Source organism: Aulonocara stuartgranti, assembly GCF_965226115.1.
Source record: "Aulonocara stuartgranti genome assembly, chromosome: 7".
NCBI classification, from domain to species: domain Eukaryota; kingdom Metazoa; phylum Chordata; class Actinopteri; order Cichliformes; family Cichlidae; genus Aulonocara; species Aulonocara stuartgranti.
This window is the reverse complement of record NC_138945.1, coordinates 18,376,890-18,403,290: the sequence shown is the minus strand read 5'-3', so window position 1 is coordinate 18,403,290 and position 26,401 is coordinate 18,376,890. Positions and strand designations below refer to the sequence as shown.

At 39.3% G+C, this 26,401-nt stretch overlaps 1 protein-coding gene across 7 annotated transcripts in view; it reads right to left on the bottom strand.

Annotated features, from left to right (window-relative positions):
• The window catches only part of garnl3 (GTPase activating Rap/RanGAP domain like 3), a 79,267-nt gene that overhangs the window by 24,204 nt on the left and 28,662 nt on the right, over positions 1 to 26,401 (bottom strand). For all 7 annotated transcript variants that reach the window (XM_082542714.1, XM_082542713.1, XM_082542717.1 and 4 more), the window contains 10 exons: positions 25,932 to 26,001; positions 9,464 to 9,538; positions 7,596 to 7,695; positions 5,485 to 5,603; positions 3,418 to 3,482; positions 2,526 to 2,589; positions 2,335 to 2,361; positions 1,913 to 1,988; positions 301 to 399; positions 89 to 192 (listed from right to left, as the gene is read on the bottom strand). In XM_082542714.1, coding sequence (XP_082398840.1) covers positions 89 to 192; positions 301 to 399; positions 1,913 to 1,988; positions 2,335 to 2,361; positions 2,526 to 2,589; positions 3,418 to 3,482; positions 5,485 to 5,603; positions 7,596 to 7,695; positions 9,464 to 9,538; positions 25,932 to 26,001 — 799 coding nt within the window. The remainder of the gene's footprint in view (positions 1 to 88; positions 193 to 300; positions 400 to 1,912; positions 1,989 to 2,334; positions 2,362 to 2,525; positions 2,590 to 3,417; positions 3,483 to 5,484; positions 5,604 to 7,595; positions 7,696 to 9,463; positions 9,539 to 25,931; positions 26,002 to 26,401) is intronic.

Genomic DNA, 26,401 nt, shown 5'->3' with positions numbered 1-26,401 from the left:
CGATGTAAAAATATATGAAATCGAGAAAACACTAAAAGTGTTACAAAAAAACAGAGACCAAATGTGTACAACCACACTTGTAACGCACCTGCTGTTTGTTCTCTTTAGAGTAGGGTAACATCGTGGAGACGTGGAACATGAGCTCATGACCTTGATACACTGTGTAGATGGACTTAATTCCTGTAGTGTCATCTGCAGACAAAAACAGTATAACATAACACAGAGAAAAAAAAACCTTAATGGATGGCCTCCTTTTGAATGTGATGTTTTGTTATGTGACCAAACGGTGCACATTCTTACTCTTGGTGTCTAACCCTCCTCGGTAACCTGCCCATCCCTGCAGTGTAATGGTATCACCCAGCAGACTGAGAAACTTGTCGAAGTTCTCACTTCCCGTCTCTGCAACAACACAAGTCACTAAGCAGATATCGTCTATTGTGGTATGTAGTGTTTTTTATTTTAATTTGACATTTTGGAAAAAGTACACTTTTGGTGACCAGATCTACGCCACTCTTAAGTTTATATGCTAAGCTTAGTTTAGCTTAGCTTAACATGAAAACTGTAAACAAGGTGAAAAAGCTAGCTTGGTTAGTAACATTAATGAGGTTATAGAAAGTCTTGTCATCTTGCTAACTGTTTTAAGCCTATCCTTTAACAAGGCCATCAGAGCTTACTTTATGTTTTCTATATTTTTACATGCTATAGTGCCTTTTTTAAGAGCATTGCTATGCATGCAAGTTGCTATGATCAATACAACCGTTATATCCCAAATTTGAATAATATGTATGTATCAAGTCCATAGTAACTACATAAATTACTAAAAACTCTAATAAACTACAAAAAAATTGAAAATCGGTTTTGTTTTGCTTACGCATTTTTCTAGTTACAGAAATATCAAAGGTGTAGCCCTCGAAATTTTAAATGCAAAGAAAGTTGAATGAAATAGTTTTCAACCACAGGAAATTCATTCGGACTTCATAATTTCAGTTTTACATTTTTTATAAACTGCAACAAAAACAAAAATAGATATTAATGTGCAAAGAAACCCTGCATGTGCATCAAAATAAACTATACGGAAGAAGATTAGGACCACTGGAAAAAAAGTGGGCAAGTCTTTCTTTTTCTTCTTTTCCAGAATTCTGAGAAAAAATAATTCTGATGAAAAAGTCAGAATTCTAACTTTTTCATCAGAATTATTTTTTTCTCAGAAGTCTGACTTTAATGTCAAAAAAATACTTGCCCACTTTTTTTTTCTTTCGGTAGCCCTAATCCTCTTCTGTAAAACTATTTCCAACAGTGAAATCAAAGTTCTAAGTGTAAAAAAGGCACAAAGTCAAACATAACTTTCATTATCACTAGCGGATCTTAAAATGGCCCTGAAAAAAAAAAAAGAAAAATTCCTGCAAAAATGACATAATTTCTGGTTTTCGCAGTAAATCGCAGACGTGTTAGTTCATGCTGATAATGTGATGATGTTTATTCCAGCATAGGAAGTGCAATGGAAAGTTGATCAGATCCGCAAAGTGTGTGTCTGGATTTCTTCTGACACTATTTTGCAAACCCATTAGTAGAAGGAGACTGCGGCCAGGGACAAGTTGAATGCATGATATGTAAGTAAACTCCTCTGTTTTCATGTCAAAATGCCTCATCTTATTTGATTGTGGGTCTACCGGGATTTAAAAATAGTTACGCAAATGGAATTAAGGGCACTCCCATCGGCGTTTAAGGGCTAAACAAGCTAGCGCTAGTGACCAAAAATGATGATGCCCAAAGATGGCAGCAACCTAATTGTTCATATTAAGCTTCAACATGATAATACACTCATAAATGGTTGATGTCACAGTGACTGTCCTTTTTAATATACAGTCTTTAATTCGAACACTAAATAATAAATGAGCATAGCAGAATTTACCATTACTAAACATCTCGTCATCTGTGAGCTGTCCATCTTTGGCATACAGCACACCAAACTTAAAATTGACAGAACCCTAAAAGAAAATTGAGTTAGATTAGAGATTAACAATTCAAAATAAATTCTACGTTTTTTTTTTTAAAGAAATGTAAAATAACATGTAATAGATTAAACAAAAGATCCACAAAAGGTAACAAGAAAGGCTAAATACTGATGACCAAGAAAGAAAAATATTAATCTGCATAACACTTGAAAGAACAATTGTAGTTGTACACATGCAACCATTTCAGCATATAAAAGCATATAGACTCAAACATGCAGAACACTAGAAAAAAGAAAATCAAACTGCATTAATGACAGAAAATTCCAGGATTACTGCAGACATGCTAACTTATCCCATGAAAAACATATCATATTCATACCTCCTGTTCCTCCAACACCAACAGGTCCTGGGGAAAGAGGACACAACAACTGTCACTGACCAGCACTACAGCTAGAGATGACACAGCCTAAGGACATTATGAAGTTTAGATGTTGCTGATCCGGGTTGGCATGAAATGGGTCGGTGCTATATTTCATTAAGAGCCTGCCGTTGTGCTGGTGTCATTCTCACCTTCTGAATCTCTGGGTTGAGGATTTCCCTGGGGCCTTTCTCAAACCTGTCCATGTTCATTGCACTGTACAGGCAGAAGCAGGAGCGGCAGAAAAAGGAGGAGTGGAAGAAACAGAGATAAAAACCCCAAGTGTTTAGTGTTGACGAAAGACAAACAGCCCAAAGGTTAACACTCATTAAAACCTGATACAGGGGATTTCCCATCTAGCTTGAACCATTTGTATTCATTTAGAGTTTGTGCAGCAACTTAGCCTTGAGTAATTTAAAATCTCAAACCTTCTGTTTTCTACATATTTTAATATCTTGTTACCAGTCACTGATGCAGCGTTCAGGTCTCTCTTCTGTGGAACCAGCTCCCACTTTGGCTAGAGGACACGGACAGCCCCTTTACTTTTAAGATTAGGCTTAAAACTTTAACTTAGTTATGCGGCACTAGGCCTAGGCTGCTTGGAGCTTCCCATTATGCACTGATTGTTTTTTCTTCTCTCACATTTTTTTACTCTCTGTCTGTTTATAGACTGCTTTACATTTAATCATTAGTTCACGTCAAACTCCGGCTCTCTTCCACAGTGTGTATTTTCCCTGTCTTCCTCCCCCTCAACCATCTGCTGCAGGTTTCTGTTAAAAGGGAGTTTTTCCTTCCCACTGTCACCGAGTGCTTGCACATAGGGGGTCATCTGTTGGGGTTATTTCTCTACTGCTGTAGATCTTTACCTTGTATTGCTGTGATTTGATTTGAATGTTTCTTTTGTTCTAAGTTCAGTTAGATTGTGCAATGCAAATAATTACATCTGAACTGTAGAATGAGAAAACAACAATATAAAATCTCATTCATGCATTGGAAAGAGGGCATAAAGAGTAGTGACTACAAGGTCTGAGCTGCACGTCTCACCTTAGTATGGACTTGACTGATAGTGTTTTTGTTGGGCTGTAGGGAAGGGAAATCTTCAGAGTCCCCTGTGTGAACAAGAGTGACACAGATCAGTGATTATCATATTATAACATAGTGGGTTTTATACATCTGTTCATTTTGGAAATAATTAGTACATTTTTTGGTGTGTGTATTTAGAAATTCAGACCACAAAAGAGATTTTTCAACTACTCGCAGAATAATTACAGAGGACTTAAAAGATTAAACAGAAGCAATTCAAGAGAAGACAAAGTTGTTCTGTTCAACAACAACATCCTGTACCAGTTAGAGTCTGACAGAAACAAGATAAATCAATGTGATCAGGCAGCGGAGGTGCATCACCCTAATCAGGTTCCAGACGAGGCTGGAGGGCAAAATTAGATCCAAGCTATCTTGGTCATGAAACTGAATCACAGAACTAGATGCACACCATAATAATCATGCATCTCTCTCTAACACACACACACACACACACCTACACAAACGGTGACTCAAAAGTGGAGTAGCATAGTGCCTTAAAGACTATTTTTAAGGGACTTTGCACATTTTGTGCTTTTCCGTGTTTAGATCTGAGGAACAAAAAACACACCTCCCACAACTGTTTAATTAAGCAGAAAATGTCTGTGTTCAGGATTAATCTTTGCACCAGTGTGCTAAAACTTTTAATACCTGCACTTTTAGTTGGAGACTTTATATTTTATGGGAATTTAGACTCCACGACTGCCGCTACATTTATCTAACTTGCTTTAAAGATTAAGATTTTAAAGAGAATAAATGTTTGTGAATTATTCTTTAAGATTACACATGATGATTTTTTTGTTGATCATGTCATTGGGCTGCAGCTATTTGATGAAACTATTGAAAAGTATCTCAGCATTTATCGGTCCAACAGTGAGAAACTCCTTACAATACAATGAAATGCAGTCATGTCATATGATACAGTTTGCTGAAAATGCTTTCAATTAATGATACCTGCAAAAATATAAAACCTTATATATCATTTTACTCAGAAAAAAAAGTATTGCATATATCCTGAACAGTGTTGGGAAGGTTACTTTTAAAATGTATTCCACTACAGATTACAGAATACATGCCCCAAAATGTATTTTGTAACGTATTCCGTTACGTTACTCAATCAGAGTAACGTATTCTGAATACTTTGGATTACTTAATATATTATCAAGCTTTTTACAACTACATGAATGTACTATTGCTGTGTGATTTATTACTATTACTGAAGGTTATTCGCCATACTAATACCAACCAGATTTTTAAATCTTAATATAAAATGAGTAACAGTAGGTGGACATTAGGTAAGGCTGCACTTTTTGGATCGATCTCGTATAGAAAACTATTCCGCGTGTATATAAAACAGGCCCACAGCTCCAAAAGGGACCTCTGGCTAATACGTCAGTTCTGTGTCGGGCTCGTAGCCGAAAACTAGCTTTACTTTGTTGTCTGCGTCAACTTTGCCAGCGAGAGACAGAGAGAGGCGTTGAAAGGCTGCTGCAACGGAACTTATTGTTTCGGAGGAAAACACGAACACGGTGTAAAGTCGAGTCTTAATAGCTTGCTGGGCTACACTGTCCATGAGGCTACATTCTTTAGGGCTATGCCAATAACACTCTGCCTATTGCATTCATATTAAATAAGTTTTTGAACAATAATTTTTGAAAATATTTCGTCACGTCATTATTTGGGCCGCAAGTAGGGGTGACATGGGTCGAGAGATTGAGACACAGGCCTCTTAATGCGTGTTTTGTTTGGGTTTCCACCGGCGTGGAATTACCAAAAATAGAGAGGGGACAGCATGACATATGAAACAGGAAAAGACCGCCGTGTAATCCAGTTACTTCAACAAAGTAACTGTATTCTGAATACCACCTTTTTAAACGGTAACTGTAACGGACTACAGTTACTCATATTTTGTATTTTTAATACGTAACGGTGGTACATGTATTCTGTTACTCCCCAACACTCATCCTGAAGGTCTAAGAGATGTGACGCATTTAAAATTACTGCTGCTAGGTGCATAGACAGTGAACTCACCGTCTTTCTCCAGAGGATGGCTCGGTACTGGGGAACACGTTGGTTGTTCTGGTCCGAGAGGACCACCGATAGGTAGAAGGGATTCTTCTCTGCATCCGTGCCCACATAATTTTGGTGGACTATGGTGGACAGAGATCATTTACAGATATGATTAAGATTAAGAGATCAAGATTATTCAACTGATTAACTTATACAATAGTAAAATGGATATTAAATCAAAGCCCTGCCATAATTTTTACTCTAGATGCAGGAAAAAAATGATAAATTGAGCTGGAAATTTCTGCCTCCTATAACATTTTGGATTTGGTCCTTACATAAACAGCTAATCCTATACAACACAACACTCCAACAGCATCTGTAATCACTAATGGACAAATATCCAACCCATTCAATTTAAACAGAGGTACGAGATAAGGATAATCATCATCTCTTCTGGCACTTTTCATTGAACTTCTTGTCTCAGCCATAAGACAGACTGATGACATCATAGGTATAGCAACAAATTTACATAATCAAAAATTCAGTTTATATGCAGATAACATTCTTCTTTATTAACTAATCTGACAACTCACTTTCTGTCAGTCCACACTCTGATCAACTGCTTTGGAAAGTTCTATGGCTACTCAGTCCTCTGGTTGAAATCCAAGATTCTGCTTTTCAGCCATACACAGTGGGACGCTGGGACTTTGATTCATAAAATCCAAGAAGATTTTTGACAGATGGACAGAGTAAGCTATCTACTTGAACTGACCCATGTTATTCCACCTCCAGGCTGGTTCTCCTGGTGTTAAAGTTTTGATTAGTTTAAGTTAAAAATTTAGATTTTTCTGTCATAGTAGGGGCCCAGTCATCTCTCTGCTGTTTTATCTGTGTTTTTAGTCTTTTTGTTGTTGATGTTTTTTCATTTTTTGTCTTCCTTCCTGCCTTTTCTTTCATTAAATTCTCTTCTTTCATTCAAAACCTAGAGTTACACAGATCGCAGCAGAGTCTCTGCCTCTTTGGTTGACAGGGTAACATATCCAAACAATGCCAAACAGCCATCCAAACCCAATTAGATGCAGGTTCTCTGCTGCCTCTTTCTTCGTCCTCACCTCAGCTAATGCTTTCTTTTCCTGTGTGTGTGTGTGTCTCTTTTATTCTATTTGGTTATAAGCTCTGTTTATTCCTAATCGGTGATGTTTTTAAGCTTAAGGTAAGCAGTAACGTGAAGCTGCGTTCCAATTATTGGCTTACTACTGAGCCTCGTTCTTTTTGAGCAGCCTCAAGAATTATTGTCATATTTAATGGAGTATAACAGGGAAACAGACACAGAAAGATTTATTCTTATCAGTAAGATGTGTGCCACTGTGGGTGTTTCATCAAACAGGAAGCTTGTGTTAAAGTAGCTGGCCTCGAGTTCATAATGTGTTGTTTTGTGCGATGCAGTCGACTCTGCCCGGGCTGTGAGACACAGATGGCTCAGCTGCGGTCCAAAACAGGTCGAGCCAAATTTCTTGCGACGTGGCTCATTTTTAAACTGCCCGTGCCATAGTATGATTAGACCCTGGCCAGAAGAGGAAAAAGATGCCTCTTATTCTGTTATTCCATAGCTGATAGTTTTCCTGTCTTAACTTTCCTTCACAAATATCTCTGCTCTTTACCTCACCTCTCAGCTGATCTTCCTCACTAAACTCATTACAGGGAAGCCTCAGCAATGAGCTTTTAAGACTATGGAAGTAATGCAGAGTGGGAATAATGCGGGTGGAGAAATTATGAAAAAGGTGCAGGACAGGTGACCAATACAAATAATTCCTAACAGCTTCTCACAGTTGCTAGGTTGCTGCACAGTCTCATTTCAGAAGCTAAGGGTAAAATTTTAATTGTGCTATCTTGTGCAGCGTTGTCTGTCTAGTGATACTGTATGTCCTTAGTGAGCTTTCTCCTTGGGTGACGTATTGGGCTGGAGTGTAGTTAAGACTCTCAGTGGGGATATGGTTAGATGAATGAAAAGCGGTGCATGAGGACAAGGCTGATAACAAGCTTCCAAATATGGAGGCATTTCTTGATCTATGTCATGCTAGCTCTGTGCGTGAGTGTATTTTTTATACAGAGCACAGCAGAGAAGCACTGACCTTTTCCCAAAAAGTATTTAAAGAACCATCTGGTGTGGTACTCTGGATTCTCCAGATGGACATCGGTTCTCCTCCAGGTTCCTGGAGTGTAGTCCAAAGTCTGTTTCAAACACACACGCACACACGCACACACACACACAAACATATGCCACAATGTTATAATGATAGTCACAGCTTGAGTCACAGCAGTCTTCATTGTGGAAAACTGTTACACAATAAAACAGTACTGATTATATTACAGGGCAGGAAATCAGATACAGCAAAAGCAAGCTATAATGTAACTGTTTATTACTTGTATCATGGCTCTCAATTTAAAAATGTGGGAGGACTAAGGTTTGAGATTAAGAGAACCTTTGTCTTTGCGGATTGCATCACATCCTAAATAATACCAAAATGTTGGACAAAATCGAGGCAGTGAATCATAATAGGGCGGCCCCATGATAGAGATGCATTGTTGCTGCATTCTTGGAAATTGACTTAAAAAGGAAACAAAGATCAGCAAATGCAGGAGCTACTGTATTCGCAGTACTGGTCAGCGTTTGTTCTGCTCACTCAAGTTATCTCTTGTCATACATACAGCTGACAGAGGACAAATGCCATAGCCACAAATAATTTTATGTACATGTGCATGTATTTCTTCACATAAAAATCTTCCTGATGTTTCCACAACAAATGTTTCACAATTAAAGCCTTAATAAGAAATGGGATGGCTTAGTATAAAAGGAATTTAATTAAACACAGATAAAAAGAAATGTTGAGGCTGTGTAAACAGGATAAAGCACTAACTCAAAAGGGACTAAAATATGACTATAGTTGTCAAAAAAAGGAATGACGTATATGATCAGTTTAAGCAGGTGAGGTAAATAAAGACCTGCCACAAGCGAAAAAAAATGTTTAAATTTCATCTTTTTTTCCCCACAAAAAACCCCACTAGACAGACGAGATAAAAAAAAATTTGAAATCCCTGTACCCTCTGAAGGTAGCCTGCAGCTAACGGCAGCTTCAAAGTTGGAACGTTTGCTTGCTGTGCTCGAGCTGACATTGCAAATCAATCATCACATCAATATGACAGCTCTGACCAATTTGTCAGTTTGTTTTCATGGGCTCTCTGGCACAAAATAAGGTTTATGATAAATGTGGCAATTCTACTTCCTCAGGGGAGAAAAAAAGTGTTTGCTGTGCTCTGGCACCGCACTAACCCCTGTGCATATCACTATAAAATAATGGTGTGTCCACCAGGAGTGTGTAGATTGCTTGATGTGAACAATTTCAGCAGCTACAGAAAGCAAACTGGCCTGCATTTAACAAGAAAAAAAACCCAACTATGGGAGAAAAGCCAGAATTTATGAAACAGGCCTGTTTAATCATCCGTTATTCATCTTGTGACCCCTTAGATATATCTTTTTGACCTAATGGATGAGTCATAAACCCAAATTTGGGAACCACATGAAGAAGCAATTCGTAGCGGCAGCTACATGAGTCATGTTAAAGGGATACTTATTGTCCTCTCTGCTGAGCATTAGATAAGAAAATCAATACCACCTTTATATAACATCGTAATTAGGAGTTTTAGAGGACCTGGAAGGTATTTTTTGTAACTTTGGACAGAACCAGGAAATCAGTTTTCCCATACTTCCAGTCTTTATATTACTCTACTCTAGCCACCTCTTAAATTAGCTTTAATACTATTTAGTGAAAGAATGGCAAATGAAAAAGAGCTTAAAATATTATTTTATGAAATTTTCTGTCACCTTCAATCAGCTTGAGTTAAAACAGGCCCTCAAAACAATTACGGATCCAAAAATCAGCACAAGAAAACCTTGAGAGCCAGACTGAGACAAGAGGCTTGTGTGTGATATAGTGCGCACCTCGTCTGAGGAGCCATTCTCCACCCTGAAGCGTCCCGCCCTCTGAATGGCCCCATCTGCATCACTGGATATCAGCTGAGAGGAAGACAGAGACAGACATAGTGAGAGGGAGACATGGTCAAAATTAGACACCTGATAAACAGTGACTTGTGGCAGACAGTAATAAACCGACTATAAATACACCAGAGCCCGCTGCACTCACAGAAAAAAGAGGAACCGTGGTGAAACATCACCTCCATGTGACAACAGCAGCATTAGCAACCCCTTTCCATGAATATGTTACCAACTAACCCTCTTCACCCTTATTCACTCAAGTCTCCCTTCACTTTAGAAACAGTTTTTAACTTTTAAACTTTTCTCCTAATTTTCCTCAGGCACCCTCTACTTATCACCACAATTATCTGTCTCATGCTGACTCACCTCTTACTACTGCAGCACTAGAGAGGAGACATCATGAGATGAAATGGGAAAGTTAATAGTGCGGAGACTGAGTGAAACAAGAGAAGACAAAGCCTGAGAGCAGCTCAGCTATCCTGTCTAACTGTGTACAGCTTCCAAAACCGGTCCCATATTTGGGCAAATTTTGATGCTTAGTCACTCTCTTGCAAAGAGTTGCAGCTGATTTTTGTGCAAAGTCAGTGATTCCAAATATGACCTAGAATCATCATCACGTCACCATTTCAATTTAAGCATTTCAGACCTGAGGTGTAGTTATAGTGTGCACTCCTGTAAACAGCCCATGATTCTGTAACTTGTAGAACCACCTTTAGCAGCAATAATTTAACAGTTTCTCACATCGCTTTGGAGGAATTTTGTCCCACTCTTCTACACAACATTGCATCAGTTTATTGACGTTTTTCAGGCAACCATTCACCGCACGCTTAAGATCCCAACATCACATTTCATTTGGGTGGAGGTATAACAACCCAAATAATGACCTCTCCACCGCTGTGCTTGGCAGTTAGTGTGAGGTGTTTGTGGTGATATGCAGAAGTGTTGTGGTTCGTTCAGACGTACCATTGTGAACATGAGCTGTGCTGGATTTAGAGAGAAGAGGCTTCTTTCTAGCAACCTTTCTAAGCAGAACATACTAGTTCAGTCTTTTTCTAACTGAACTGTCATGAACTTTATCATTTAACATGCTAACTGAGTCTGAGATGTAGCTCTCCAGGTTTTTTGTAGTTTCTCTGAGCATTGCACAGGCTGATCTTGGGAGAATTTTCTGGGATGTCTTCTCCTTGGAAGATTATTGCACTGTGACAACACACATCTGAATGCTGCCACCAAATTTTTCGCTTTAATACAAGTGCTTAGGCCCTCCTAACTCCCTTGAACGCAGCACAGATGTGTAGGTTTTTCAGACGACTATAGCAGTAGACAGTAATTTGAGTCTTTTAAAGCATTTATAATGAGTCCATGAGTCTAGCAGGAAAGATGAATGGCCTGCGCAGGTCAAACAACAGTCAAATTGAACATTTCCACTAATCTCGATTAAACTAAGTCATTAAGCAATTGCTACTACACATCAAACTACACAAAATACACACTGAAAAATCCTTCACAATATCTTAAAGTAATATGGTGTTAATATAAGCCCATTACACTTGGCTTGCAGAATTGTTTTTGTTTGCAAATGTGTGTATGTGTCTTTCTATGATTATCTTTTATAAATGTGTATAAACAAATGCTGTGAAGTTATCTTTATAAAAGATCAAGAATATCAATAAGATCAATGATATATAAAGAAAAATAGTCAGTTTTGCTGTTTTTTTGACTACTTTCTTCTTGTCCGTGTGGACACATGTAAAACTCCTTTCAGTCTATTACTCTTCACCTCCTGATTCCTCTTTTAAACCCCCATTTCCATCATGGTAACTGATGCTCTGTTATCAGGCAACACATCAGAGACTCTTTCCTCCCATACTGCACTTCCTTTGACCTTTGCCCTTTGATCCTGTTGACTGCTGTGCTTTATTTTACTGTCCTCGTCAACAGAGGTCTCTGATCTGCCAATACATTAAAAAAAAAAAGACAGATCTGGCGTGGATGTGTATTCCTGCATGTGTTGTGATACATCCAGATGGCTAGAAATGGTTTGGAGAAGCCAAGCAAAAAGACGATGACAAGCTAGGTCCTGAGAGGTAAGGAGCAAATACAGAAAACTAATAAACAGCATCCAGTGTCGCTGACCTACAAAGTTAAAGAGTTCACAACTAATGCATGAAGCAGGAGGAAAGCAAGTGTAACAATCACCTATACACAACAAGATCATGGTCAAAAGCAGAATAAGACTATAAAGCAGGACTGTGCACTCGTTACCTCAGATAAAGCTCAAAGTAGAGTGTGATGCTGTAAGGGGTTATGAACAATGATAAACTAATAACCAACACAATATTCTGAGTGGCTGCCAAAGCCTGTGCAAAACCTGGACAAGGCACAATGCTGATCTGTATGAAGAGTGGGTGGTGTGCCCCACTTCAACAGCTCATTAGATCATGACGGCCAGTGCAATGATGAACAAGAGTGATGAGAGAGCATTTATCATGGAGAGAGAGAGACAGAGGGTTCAAGTCCACTCAAAACATTCCTGTGGGTAAGTGAGGATAAAAGGCAAGAGCTTTGCATCCTAAATAAAATCATTAATAACTGTCACTCTGACTTTATTGTTCACACTAAATTAAATCTGATATGGAGTACTGTAGCTGGGGTTTTGGTGCAAAGCTCTTAAATTAAATTTTGCAACTGGCTCTACATTGGGTTGGGTTGAAAATAGGCATTCGCATTGTAACAAGGCTAGTAAGGAAATTGTGGGTTTTATTTATATGCCATCCTCAGAGTTTTTGCCTATCGAGCATACAAGCCACTCTTCGGTATCTGTTACTTTGTGACATTAACTGTAAATTCACGTGTTTTGTGCATTGTATGCTGCAAAAGTCATTCGTGATAAAGGATGTCTTCATCTTTTTGGGCTTTCTTCAAATAACTGACTAATCTAAGTTTAATCTGAGCTGATTTAATAATAAACTTTATAAATGCTTCTGTAAGTGAGACCCTTGTATCCTTTGGTTTCAGTGATTGCTTATCCAAGTGGTATGCAAAACAATTTTAAAAATGCTGTTCTGACATGGTATGTGTACACAGTGGGGATGCCAACAGAATAAGTGAGGCAAGCAGTGTTTGCTAAAAACAGACATCATGTTTGCATTAGAGCTGGGCAACATGAGATTTTTTCATATCACGATGTTTTTTTCATTTCAGGCGATAACGATATCTATCACGATATAAGCCAAATAACTATATTTGTAAGATTTAAATGTGCCGTTGCTCACAAGTAAAATGTGAAATAATCAGCAGCTTGTTTTTAAATATTTATTTCCCATAATAAGTTCAACAGGGTAGATGTACTTAAGGAACATGAGACTTTTTCAGATAAATAAAGGCAAATATTGCAAACTACACAAAAGGCAGCCACTAAAGCGTTTAAGTTTCAAAATAGAACAAACAAAACAGACTAAATTGTCAATTCCACTTAGAAACAAAATATTAATTCTAAAAATAAATCTTAGTTTGTTTTACAGAAGAACAGACAAAACTGACTAACTTTTGTCAATATCAAATAAACTGAGAACTAAAAGGAAATTCTCAATCTCTCCTTGTTGTATAGCTTAGCTTTTCAAACAGTTTTAACAGTTACTTTAGTCTGACAAAAGCCGAATGACGAATTAGCGCTTCCAGTCAGAGACTGAGGCTACGTCCACACGTACACGGGTATTTTTGAAAACGGAGATTTTCCATTTTCGTTTTAAAAAATAATCCCGTCCACACATAAAGGCAGAAATGAAGGAAAACGCTGCTATGAACATGCCAAAGCAGCAGGTGGCGCTAGATTCCTAACCGTGCCTAAATGTTGGCCAATCAGAAGTCTAGAAGCCTCGGTGGGAAAAAGTAAACAAAGCTGGGGCATAGAAGCAGAACCGAGTCGTAAGTGTGGAGGGACAGTAACTGTGTGTATATGTAAGCATTTAAACACTGCAGAGAGTAGAATTAACAGTAACAGTATTGTAGAAATTCATTTCACCGAAACAATAACGTGGCGCAGTGTTACGCATGCACCAGTTTATTGTATTTCCAGACTTGCTTTCGGCACAATTTACAGTGCACGCTACTCTATTTTTGTCAGACTTGAAATAGCCGAAATACCTTCACACTACGGAACTTCTATGGCTCTTCCGTTTGACAATCTCTCCGGCATTGGAACCATCATCTGTTTTCTCTTCGGTCACGCTCGGTTGATTTTTCTAGTCGGCACACTCATTTCCTCCATTACGCGCTGGCTCCATTACCCGCTGGCTGCTTCCCAAACAAACACACGTGCGGCTTGGCACTTGTGCTGTACGTAACAAGTCACGCGACGTGACGCTGCGGCTGTGATTGGTTCGGCCCTGCGCTACTTAATTTGGATTGGCTGACCTTTTTTTTTTTTTTTTTTTGAGGACAAGAGCGGCGAGGTCTATCGCGATAGCTTAATTTCTCTATCGAGAAAAAGTTATATCGCGATACATATTGTTATCGTTCTATCGCCCAGCTCTAGTTTGCATCCATCGTGTAACGTCATGCCATCTTTTGGCCATACTTGACTATTGTCTCTGGAACCTAGCTTGACTACAAGCCTTTCACTCTGCTGTGTAGGTCATTTTCCTGGGCGCTGCTAGCAAGAGCAGAAGTCTTGCAAACTGAAACAAGGGAAGCAGTATTTTGGCTCTTTTTGTGAGCACATCAAGGATTTACCTGTGATCCTTAATGGAGGATTGTCAAGAGACTAACCACAGACAATTTTGTGAGTTGTACCTCCCTCAGCTTCCACTGTTCAGAGATCAGTTATGATACTGCATTCAGTACTATCTATAACTGTGTAGATGTATATGGAAACTCTAAACTGAGGTAGCTGTAACAAGAAAGCAATGAGAAAATGACACTATGATTAATATCTGAACGGAAACATCTGCTGTGTGGATTTAGGATGTTTTGCGAAGCAGTTTTTAACAACTCCTTTCGCATGCTTGGAAGCACCAGCATCATGACTCAGGTGATGGAGAGTAGGCTCCATATGTGAAGTCTACAAAAAGCATCTTCAGATTAAGCTCAACCGGAAAACAACAAGCGTCCCTGGCTAATATCTAGCTAGCTATTTACAACGCTTGCTAAAACACAATTTTAAAATCACAGTCACCCTAACCCTTAAGTGAAATAAATCTCAAACCAGTAAAAGCTATACGATCTTTTATTAAGGGCTCTGTCTGCAGGTGCTGGCAGTTGAACCAATTTAGCTCAACTGCAAGGTCATGATGAAAGATGCTAGTAAATTCTGATAACCACCACAGAAAGCAAACAGTTAACCTTGCATGAGTGGAAAATGAGTCCGTCTGTTTGCTGTAACTCAAAGAACTGAGACACCTTAAGTGTCAGACTCATTGCAAAAGAAATGGGAGACCTGTAAGTGTTATGTGCATTTATGCAGACTATACTGTAGGCTTGTTGAATTTGATTAAATTGGTGATTCAAAAAAGAATTCTAACAACATATTTGCAACATTTTTCTTATTAATATGACAGTGATTTCACTCCGCCCTAATGTGCACACAAGTACAGCACTATAGCTGCATTTACTTCCTTAGGTAAGTGTATATAATGGCATATTAAAATCAATACAGACCAAAGCATGTTTACTGCAGGTCTGAAGCTCTTCTTTGCAATAACTCATTTTGTTATAGAATAAACTGATGAAAATAAGATGTTCTCTCTTTTTATATGCATATTAAAAGGCATCAAAATTCCCTGCACATTTTCGCATGCCGGGGTATGGACCTGTACGTGCCCATGTTTATGGGTGAATGAATGAGCATTGCGACTCTGTTAACATCTGTATTTTGTATTCGAGTGCTGAAAATGGAAAGTAAATGTCGAAGCTGTAGGCCACCATCTTCCTCTATTTTTCGTGCCTCCTGCAACATTAACTGTCCAATCGCAAGATAATGGAGGGGAAACCAATGTAGCGTTCATACAGAGCAATGCACTACCTCCCTGGTGGATGTGTTTGTGTGTGTGGCTGGATGTGAAGAAAAAAGGAGAGAGACATTCAGTATTAATTGTGTTTTTAGGTAAGTGTTTGTGCTGCAGTGTGTGAATAGGCTTTCAGTTGTTGTGGGGTGAAAGAAAGAAAAATGTCAGAAGAAAAGAGAGATTAAGCTCTCTGGGGAGTCTGTGTGTGTGTTTTTGTGTGTTTCTGTGTGTGTCTATGTATTGTGTAGCCACTGCTTTTAAATCATGGAACAGAAGAGTGGCAAAGAAGAAAAAGCTGCATTCCAACGATACCCGGTGGGCTGGAGGAGGCAAAATGAGGGGCAACAGGGGAAAAGGGGGAGCCTGTTATGCTTCTACGCTTTAACAAACAACTCATAAAACACCTCGACACTGCTGGGAACAATACTGGAGACACAGGACCAAACCTATATACGGTGGGGGAAGTAATTATTTGATTCCCTGCTGAATTCCAAAGAAATGAACAGTCTTTAATTTTGATGGAAATTAAATTTTAATCGATGCCGAATACCAATCCAAAATGCAAAAAACAAAAACCACATTACATAAGAGTTAACAAAATTGATTTGCAAGTCAGTAACTGTATATAAAATTATAACTGTATATGTAAATAAGTATTGGATGACCAAGTAAAACATGACTTAATACTTGGCGGAGAAACCCTTGTTGGCGAGCACAACGATAAGACGTTTTTTGTAGCTGGTCACCAGGTTTGCAGACATCTCAGGAGGACCCACTTGTCTTTACAGAGGCTGCAGCTTGGCAACTTGAAGCTTCTGCTCCCTCCACAGATTTCTTACAGAACTGAGGTCTGGAGACCGACTAGGCAACTCCATGACCTTAATATGCTTCTTTGTTGCCTTGGTGGTATGTTTTTGGACACTGTCACACTGGAAGACCCATCCATGACCCATCTTCAGTGTCTGGCTGAGGGAAGGAGGTTCTGATCCAAGATTTCACAGTACACAGCATTTCTCCTCCTCCAACCACGGTAGGTTGATTTAATGCCTGAGAGCTTCATTTTGGTTTCATGTGACCACAGCGCTTTCTCCCAAGCCTTCTCTGAATCATTTAGATGTTCACTGGCAAACTTAAGGCAAGCCTCTATATGTGCCTTCTTGAGTAGGAGGATGTTGCAGGCACTGCAAGATATCAGTCCATTACAGTGTAGTGTGGTCACAATGGTCTTATTTGTGACTGCGGTCCCAACTGCCTTCAGATCATTAACAAGCTCCTCCGTTGTAGTTATGGACTGATCAATCACTTTCATCATGATCATCCTAATCCCAAAAGGAAGATCTTTCATTGAGCTCCAAATCGAAGGCGATTGATCATTTTATACTTCTTTCATTTCTGAATAATCAGGGCCAACTTAGATCAAATGCTTATTTTACTCAATGACAGGCAAATCAGTTTATAACTTTTACTCAATGTGTTTTTTCTCTCCAACAAAATGAAACTACCATAAAAATTAGAGACTGTTGATTTCTTTTAAAGTGACCAAACTTACTAATTCAACAAGGGATCAAATGATTATTTTCCCCACTACATAGAAGGGAAAAAACGTTAGAAGCCAAGAGAGGTGCATAATGACAACACAAAGTTGAGCGGTGAAAGAATAATGGATATCTCCACAATTCTTAATCTCATGAACTTAAGAGGCTTTGGAGGCTTTATGGATGAAGCACACTCACACTCCCTCTTACAGACACACTTAAACAGCTCACATTTTAGGGCACGACTTGAGCATTTCGCACGTACACAATCGAGCTCGTACCGGAGCCTCTGATTTCCCCCGAGGCCCACGGGACAAAAAAGAGATGCAGTGCAGAGAGACATGTGTGGGGGATGTTAAATCAATACTTTTGTGACTGCTGATAGATAATTGATCTCATCAGCGGGCCTGTTCATGCACACCCACAACCCTCCAGGAAAGCAGGAAACACAGAGGCGTAGTTCAGTAGAGCAGGAGAGGATGTGAAAGAGGGCGAGGAGGGAATAGCACGGGGAGGGAGAAAAAGGAGAGAGGCAGGTGCACACTCAGTGAGAAGATATAAAAAAAGACACTGAAAGAATTAAGATGGAGATTAGGAGTGGGAAAAGAGAGAAGCAGAAACTGCTAAAGAAAAGGACTGAGCGAAAAAACGGGAAGATTAAACAGAGTTCCTTGATTAAAAATAAGTCACTGAATGGGAAGAAGTTGTCAAAAGAATCATGGAAATTCAGTCTCTTCTTTTCACCTTCCTCTTGGTCTACGGTAATAAAACTCTTCATTGTGTTTTTTATTCAGATGAATTACAGATGCACAGTGGAAGGAGTTGAAGCACTATTAATTGCTCCCATATAATAAGTTATGTAACTTAAAATTGAAGCACTTCATTAGCTTGGATCAGCATAAAACCCTCCTTCTTCAATCAGACCAAATTCAGTCAGGAAATGCAAACTGAAGCTCACGAAAAAAACAAAAAAACATCAGCTGTACAAGCTGTTAGTCTGCAAAAGAAGCAAAATAATGTGGTACTGATATGACATTGAGCAAACTAAACTCTGCCATGCAATATTCCTGAAAGCTCTTAAGAAGGTGCCGATCTTCTAAAAAACACTGCTGGTAGTCTGATTCCTCTGACAGATATCCATTTTGTTCTTTTTTGTAATTATTGGTACACAGGATTAAGCTATAAGAGGCTACATAGAATTGTTAGCAGGAGAATTTTATTTTCACTTTCACTTTTTATGAAACATGAACGGGGTGCAGGGCAAAAGACACACTGTGAAGCCAGATTTTAGTAATAACTACATGCAAAGCAGTGTATAAACATATGGAGAGAATAACTTTTCAGTACATTATGGGAACTCTCCAGCAGCTTACACCTATTGGAGCATAGCTAAGGAAGGGTTCAGGGTCACCCGATCCATCTCGGACTATAAGCTTTATCAAAAAGTAAAAGCTTTAAGACTAATCTTTTACTTTTAAATATCCTAGGAACCATGAGTGTTGGTAACTGTTTGCCTCCCTCCTTATTTATGCGCCCCCCTCTTCTCCTGTGGTGCTGACTCAGGTGACTCAGCACAGAATACAAAAGCTGGGAGAACAACAGGCAGCCCCAGTGAGCCATTTTCAATGTTGTGAGTGACAGTGAGTGGCTGTGTGCAAAGGAAAATGTTTTGCTTTCTTTGGAATTTTATTTTGGGGTTTTCGATAGATGTAGTGGCTTCCCCTGGAGCCTATCCCATCTATCATGGGGTGAGAGGCAGCTTATACCCTAGATGGGTCACCAGTCTATTGCAGTGATATAACTTGTTGTGAACTTGCCTTATTTGACTATTTTCAACCGGATACTTTTAAGGTTTCCTCCCCTCATCCCGTGGCCATTCTGCAAAATGTAGCGATCAGTGATAGTTGTGATTTATTCAGTAAATATAAGCTAAACAAAAAAGGAAAAAAAACAGCACCCACCCACCTCTGCTCATTACTGACTTTTTAACTATTTCCATAACATGAATACCAGTAACATAACAGTCAAACGTGTGGATGAGTCACTTTGAGTCTGTACTCACGACCCAAATATCAGTCACACCTATCAAATTCAGATCAGATATCGGTCCAATCCTGACTCAACACGACAAAAGGATAATCTATGCAGCAAATCCATTTAATTCAAATCTGTGTTGTTCTAAGTTTACTACACTATGGGTCACCAGCAGTGCATTGATTTGGAAAGAAGGGAAAAAAAGGATCAGCACAACCACCCACGACATCAGGCTTCTTAGCCTGTCTTCAATAATTTGCATAACACAACACAACTGTGCTGGAACATTAAAAAAAAAGGCAATTTGTGGCTGTTTGATCTTTTCTCAACTTTCTGCAAAGAGCCCACAATTCAATTTAGCAATGCAACAAGTCACCCCTTTTAAAATGATTACGACTCGAGACGACCGAAGCCTGAAACACGTACGTGTGATTCTGGCTTAATGGATAAACACTTCAGTGTCTGCGTCACAAAAGCAAAACTACACACAGCATACATCTATTTGCTTTTATCTTAATTGCCACTTGTGGCCAAAGGGTCTTCTGCTCGGCCGAATTTATGCAGTTAATAAGCAGACGAACAGACGCGTCGCAAACAGTGTGATACACGCTGAGAGTGGGAATAAATGCAGTGTGACAGTGCAGTCAAAAGCCTCTGAGGCAATGACAGTAACACTGGTAGGCAGGTGGGAGCGGAGCCGTCTGCTCACCAGTCGCTGTGCAAGACTGACAGCTAACCTCTCAGCACACACACGCACCGATTCTGCCAGTAGTGCCAGTCTCATTTAATGTTGTGCACTGCGGCACATCAAATAGCACGAAGCTAAGGCAAATACAATGTCCGCACGCAGAAAAAATTACCATGAGAATGTGTGTCTGAAGGGTTTTATCCTATTCTTTTTTCCATTTGGCTCACCAGAGACTGCCAGCACCCACCTCACTGTCACCAACTCCATAATATTTGTTAAACTTAAATGTTTCAGATCATCAAACAAATTTAAGACAAGACAAGATTATTAAGGGAAAAAAGCAATTAGAGAAAAAGTAATTGCCCCCATGTTAAATCATGGGTTAACCATCATTGGCCGTTATTTTAGCCGTGATTTTTGGAAAGCTGGGTTCACAGAGACATCAATGGGAGAGTTCCAAGGAAAACATTCGGTGGAAAGCTCGAAGGTTTGCTTCCCGTTACATATGGAGTAAAAGTAACACAGGATTTCAGTCAGTCAAACATGGCGGTGGTAGTGTGATGGCCTGGGCTGGTTTGCTGCTTCAGGACCTGGACAACTAACAGAAAATTCTCAAGGAGAATATCTAACCATCAGTTCATGGCCTGAAACTCAAACTCACATGGGTTATGCAGCAGGACAATAGTCTGAAACACACCAACAAGTCCACCTCTGAATGGCTAAAAAACAAAACAGTTTGGGAGTTTTGGAGTCAGTTATTATTAATGCTTGAAAACCCTTAAATTTGTCTGAAATAAAACAACTCTGCAAAGAAGAATGGGTCAAAATTCCTCCACAGCGATGTAAAGACTGATTACCAGTTATCACAATTGCTGAAATTGTCATTTTTGCTCCCAAAACCCAATCAGGGTTTAGAAGGCAATTATTGTTTCACACTAAACCAAGTAGGTTTGGATAGTTTTTTTTTCCTTTGATAAATGAAATCATTTAAAAATAGCATTTTTTTAAATTTACTCGGGTTATCAGGTTAAGATTTGTTTCAGATCATCACCTGAAAGTGTGCAAATATGTCAAAACCCCCAATAAAAAATCAGGAAGGGAGCAAAAACCTTTTCACACACTGCAACGTCACAACTCTTGTCAGGTTTATTCCACACTGCATGTGATGCATGTCGGTGTGAGGCGGTGCACACACAGTGAAACTGAACTCATCAACCATGGTAACAGTAAACATGCACAGGAAATAAGAAAAAACAAACAAGGACCCCGTTTAATATGATGCTGATGTCCACCTTTAACAGCAGAGCACTCTAGTGACTCTTCGGTGTTTTCACCATCAAATGATTTTAACAGTACAAAGTGTCTTATAATGCAAGCAGGCTGAAATGAAACTGGATCCTATACATATCTCTATAGTGTCTTAGTTGTGTGTGCTCAAGAGTGAATCATATCATACATTGTAGGGAGCCCTGCTACCACTGCTTCCATGATGCCAAAAATAAAACAGACAGGGTGAGTCATGGCTCTGCTTATGCTGGTCTCTCTTATTAGGGAGTCCCTGCTTTGAATCAATATCTTCTAGTTGTGACATTTGAAAACATGTTCTTTAGTACTAAAAGAACTAAAATAAACCACCATCAAATCCGTGCCCCAAAAAGAAAGAATACGAAGAGTGAAGCCACTGGAGCCTATCCCAGCTGTCATAGGGGGAGAGGCAGGGTACACCTTGGACAGGTCACCAGTCTGTTGCAGGGCTAACACTAAGATACAGACAACTATCCTTACTCATATTCACACCTATGGACAATGTAGAATCATCACTTAACCCAACCCCGCTAACTGCACTGTACCCGGAGAGAACCCACGCAAACTCCACACAGAGTAATGATGCATATAGTGTAGTCACGTTTCCTTATGCAGCAAATGGTGAGATAATCGATAATTATGTCCATGCATGTGGGGTTTAGGGCCCATTCAAGCCAGTGTATTGAGAGTCTTATCAAAACTATGAATGCAGAAAAGTACCATTAGATTTTGATCCACCATTTGGAAAAAATGTAACTGGCAACAGCTTTGTTTTATCAATATGATAATGATCACAAACACACTGCCAATCCAGTAAAAACATATCTGAATAGAAAAACACAAAATGGAACACTATCTGTCATGGATTGGCTTCCCTAGATCCTGGACTTCAACATTGCTGAAGCAGTGTGGGATCATCTTGACAGAGAACACAGCAAAAACACTGCAACTCCCCAAACAAAGCTTTTTTATGCCTTAACTTCATCCTTCTTGTGCGTCATTGCAAGTGAGCCCCAAACTTAGTCTCTGCAGAAAGCTTTGACCTCAACGTTGTCATCTCTGCTGGACACTACTCTGCCCACATTAACATCACACCACCATAGGCGCCACAGGTGAAGCCACAGCATCACCATCACAGAGTGCTTGCAGCTCTGACAGCCCAGCAGACGTGCACTGAAGCATCTCAAAGATAGACATAAAATATGAGTTACATCATTTTAACAATCACACACATGACTGGTAATTATGTGACTTTTAGGACAATTGAATAATTCTTTGAAGGAAATGTCAGGACCTAATAACCTTCCAACACCACAATAGGGACACAAACAGACACAGAGCACATCAATTCAATGCTGTCAACACAAAGAGCTGTTTGTTGGCTAAAAGGCAACATAACCTGAATTACCACAGACTCGTTCCCGACCTTTGCACAAGCCTCCCCCAGAGACATACAGCCTTAAGCAGCATGAGTGCCAGACTTGACAAAAACACTTTCTGCTGTATGTTCACACACACGCAATTATATTTCTTCTCCCACAGAAAGCCAAGAGCTTAATTTCACTACGGAGTTGAGGCGCAAAAATATACCACAGGTAATGTAGTAATGTGGTTATACTCCCTGAGGTCCTTTGTGAATATAAAGGTGGTTTATCAAGCCCTGTATTTAATTTCCTTCTGCCCACTTCCTCGTTTCTTAACCATGCCATTTTGCCTTTTATCACACCTGAAATTGCCATGTGTTAATAACCGAATCATCCTGGATGAAATGATTATTTTGAAGTTTTATGTGAATTTGTTTGAGCACCAATAATTAGTTGAATTATGTAACCTGAAACCTGTAATAAATCTGTAATACACTATAATAGCATTAGAAAAGCACAAAGGTGGTTGTACTAAAGTTTATTATGATTAACATACACAGCCTATCCAGCTTCCTTCAGAGCATATGGATGAAGCTGTTAACCATTCTGTTAAACTAAACTTCAAAAGTAAATCTCTAGAAGTTAGACTTAGGGCATATTCTCATGGCAGTTAAACAAATGCATATTATGAATGTTTGTTTTTTTTGCTCAGACTCTGATGAGATGATCAACAGTACAATACTATAATTGCAAGCATCCAGTTAGCTTAGCTTAGCATGGAAATTGGCAGAATAGGCAAGCAGCTAGAGGGACTCTGTCCTTCTCATTGTGATGTTTCCAGGAAAGCGTGAACACCTGAGCAATTAGCCATTGCACCTGGCTAAGAAATTGTTCCGACACCTAACTCTATAATGAAAACTGTAGCTTTCACAAGAGATACACTGTGATGTTGCTTAGTAATCTTACGGCAGTGAGTAGATTTTTTTATACTATAGACCAATTATGTAAGACATTATTTAAACATTTGAGATCTCACATGTCAGGATTTGCAACTTTTTGGACTTTCATAACATGGTAATTATTTTAAGCATATGCTATTAAATCAATAAAATATTCAAAATAGTTGCAGCCAAGGGGTTTAAGTGGGTCAGAAAATCATTATTTCTTTTCTTGTTATCATTTTGTATGCATTTAAATGTCAATAAAGCTGCAGTTTCTGTATTTTAGCATTTGGCTAAATAACAAAACTAAAACGAGCAGAACTGCTTTGCATTGCTTTTTTTTTCTGTAGTGGCAGATGATTGCAAGTTCATTGTTTAAAATAGAGGTCCACAAGTATAAGAAAATTCAATTTTCATTTTATTTCACATGCCTGTAACAGATTGTGGATAGGAAGAAGAAGGGTTATCTTGTTGAGTTATATGGTTATTAATTCATATTGTGACGTAACCGTTATCATCATACTATAATAACTGCAGAGTATGCATGTCTGTAGGTTTATCCCCAAACTCCTCCTGATGACTGATTGGTACAATCTAAGATCCCAATATTTCTAACATCTACGTGGTTAAAATATTTACTTCAAATAAAAGTACTCTGTCTTTGTATCAGCATATAAAAACAATGGTTTATGAGTGTACACTCCTATTTTTATGTACATAAAATGAACATAGCGTTTGCACATTCATAGGCATGTTACATGTATAATTTAAAGCTTATGATAGGGTTTAATTTTCAAAAACAGGCAGGTTTTTATTTTCTATCTGACGCCCCTTTACAATTCCATGGCATGAACTGAAGGGGATAAAGGGTCACGATAGCTGGGAGATCGAGGAGAATCTTTCCAGGCATTTGCTTGCTACACTGAAAGAGCCATGCTCATGTAACCATACCAAGTTGATTCTGTTCATCTGGATGTAGTAGTGAAACTCCCAAATCTTGGGATCCCAAATCCCAAAAGGTTGATTCTGTTCAGATGAACGAATCAACCTTTTGGGATTTGGATGATTGAGCATGCATCAAGACATACCAAGTTTGATGCCGGCATGGGAAAAACTGCCCGTGGGATGGGTTTTTGCTAATATATCAAATGATCAACTGTGTTGCATTGGTCAAAGGGCTAATGTGAGGTTACTGAACTAAGTAGTCTGCAGTATCTGTGGTAAGGCTTACAGTAAAAACTAAACTGGACTAATGCAGAAGAAGGCTAGAAGTCATCAATTTGAGTTTAAGCTCTTTAGCATCACTTGTCAAATTCCACCTTTAATCTATCGTTAGATTTTATTATTGATTTTACAGTAGTTATCAATACAAAACCTGCCAGTATATTCTAGGATGTAGTTGGCTAAATTAAAAAAAGAGCTGTAAACTTCAGTCTCAGATGAGTCAAATACATCTCTGCCCACAGAGAAACTCAATCCATATTTTTAAAAAGGCTGTTTATAAATTACATTTAAATACGGAATCTACATATTTTGTTTTTCTACTATTAAATCCCTGATGCTAGGTCAGAGTCACTTTTTACCTTGCTTCGCATAGTGACGGTCCGAGCTAATGCTAGAGAAATCGATTTTAAGGTGTAGCAGAGGTAATGAAATGAGAGGACACCACTGACCCGCTGCAACAAGTCACTGAAGCTAGTGACCTCACCCTGTCTCACACTCACAGTTTCTGGATACTAGCCTCCACTCACACAACTTCACTGTCCATACTGTCTGTATGCTAGTGCTGATAGGCACAGTGCGGTTTCTCCTCATCACTAATCTGCTGAGCACGTGGTGCCCGACACTCATGGACAAACCCGCAATATGTCTCTGGTAGGAAGTACGATTGCTGCGTGAAAACCCTAGGACTTCCTGTCCCTCTGCGCTATCGGGAAGTACAGACTCAGCTCACAGTGGAGGGGCGTACGCTTACACACATGCTCCCCCAGGGCAACAATGACTCAACAGCTTAGTAATCAACCACAAAGACACACACTGTGCCGCAGCTTTACACCAGCAGCATCAAAACAAAACGAATTAAGTTTGGAGGCTGGTAGGCAAAAAGCATCCTGCATTGCTGTTGCAGAGCTCTTGCTCACAAACCGATCTGTCCCTATACTATCGTAAGATGTTTACCTTACACTTTAAAATCCCATTAGATTAATACACTGTGCTTTATTAATAAAAACAAAATTGAATTAAATGACTTTGAGTGGAGAACTGTTGTGATCCACACTGGTAAAGCACATCCCTGAACCACGCCCTGCATGTCATGACTCATCAGTCCCCCTCTATTGTCCATCCATGCCAACAGGGAGTGGGAAGGGAATGAGAAAGACAGAGAGAGCAAGACAGACAGAGAGAGAGAGAGAGAGAGGGAGGGGAGGTCATCAACAGAAGAATCAATGATGAGGATGAGAGGAAAGAAGAAAAAGAGATGCTCATGCTGAGAAACAAAAGAGAGCAACAAAGACGTGAGCGCACTGTGGGTGGGACTCACCAGCTCGACCGAACCATAGTGTTTCCTGCTGAAGTCTCCACGCCTGCATCCCAAGTCCTCTGAGGCAGAGCTGTAACACAGAGGAACGGTCAGACTCAGATGCATGTCCTATGTGCTCTCATCACATACGTATACAATGCATAAACTGTGACATCGTTCATACACAAGTGGCAGTTGCAGCATCTGTTTTTCTACAGTCTCTTTATCATAATATACATAGTATAGTATTACTAGAGAACACCTGTTTGTGTTTGCGTGTGACTCACCATTCTTCACATTCAAACAGTACATGGTTACAAGGCAATGCATGCAAAGAAGGCGTCTGCACAACTCGGTAACCTCTTTAGCTTCTGTTACTGAGCTGTGTTTTCCACCGATGAGGAAGACCAAAAAGAAAAAGAAGAGCTATCTGACTTGATTGGTAAAGTCCTACGAGGCCCCGTGAATGGAGAAGTTGGAGACCACAGGTA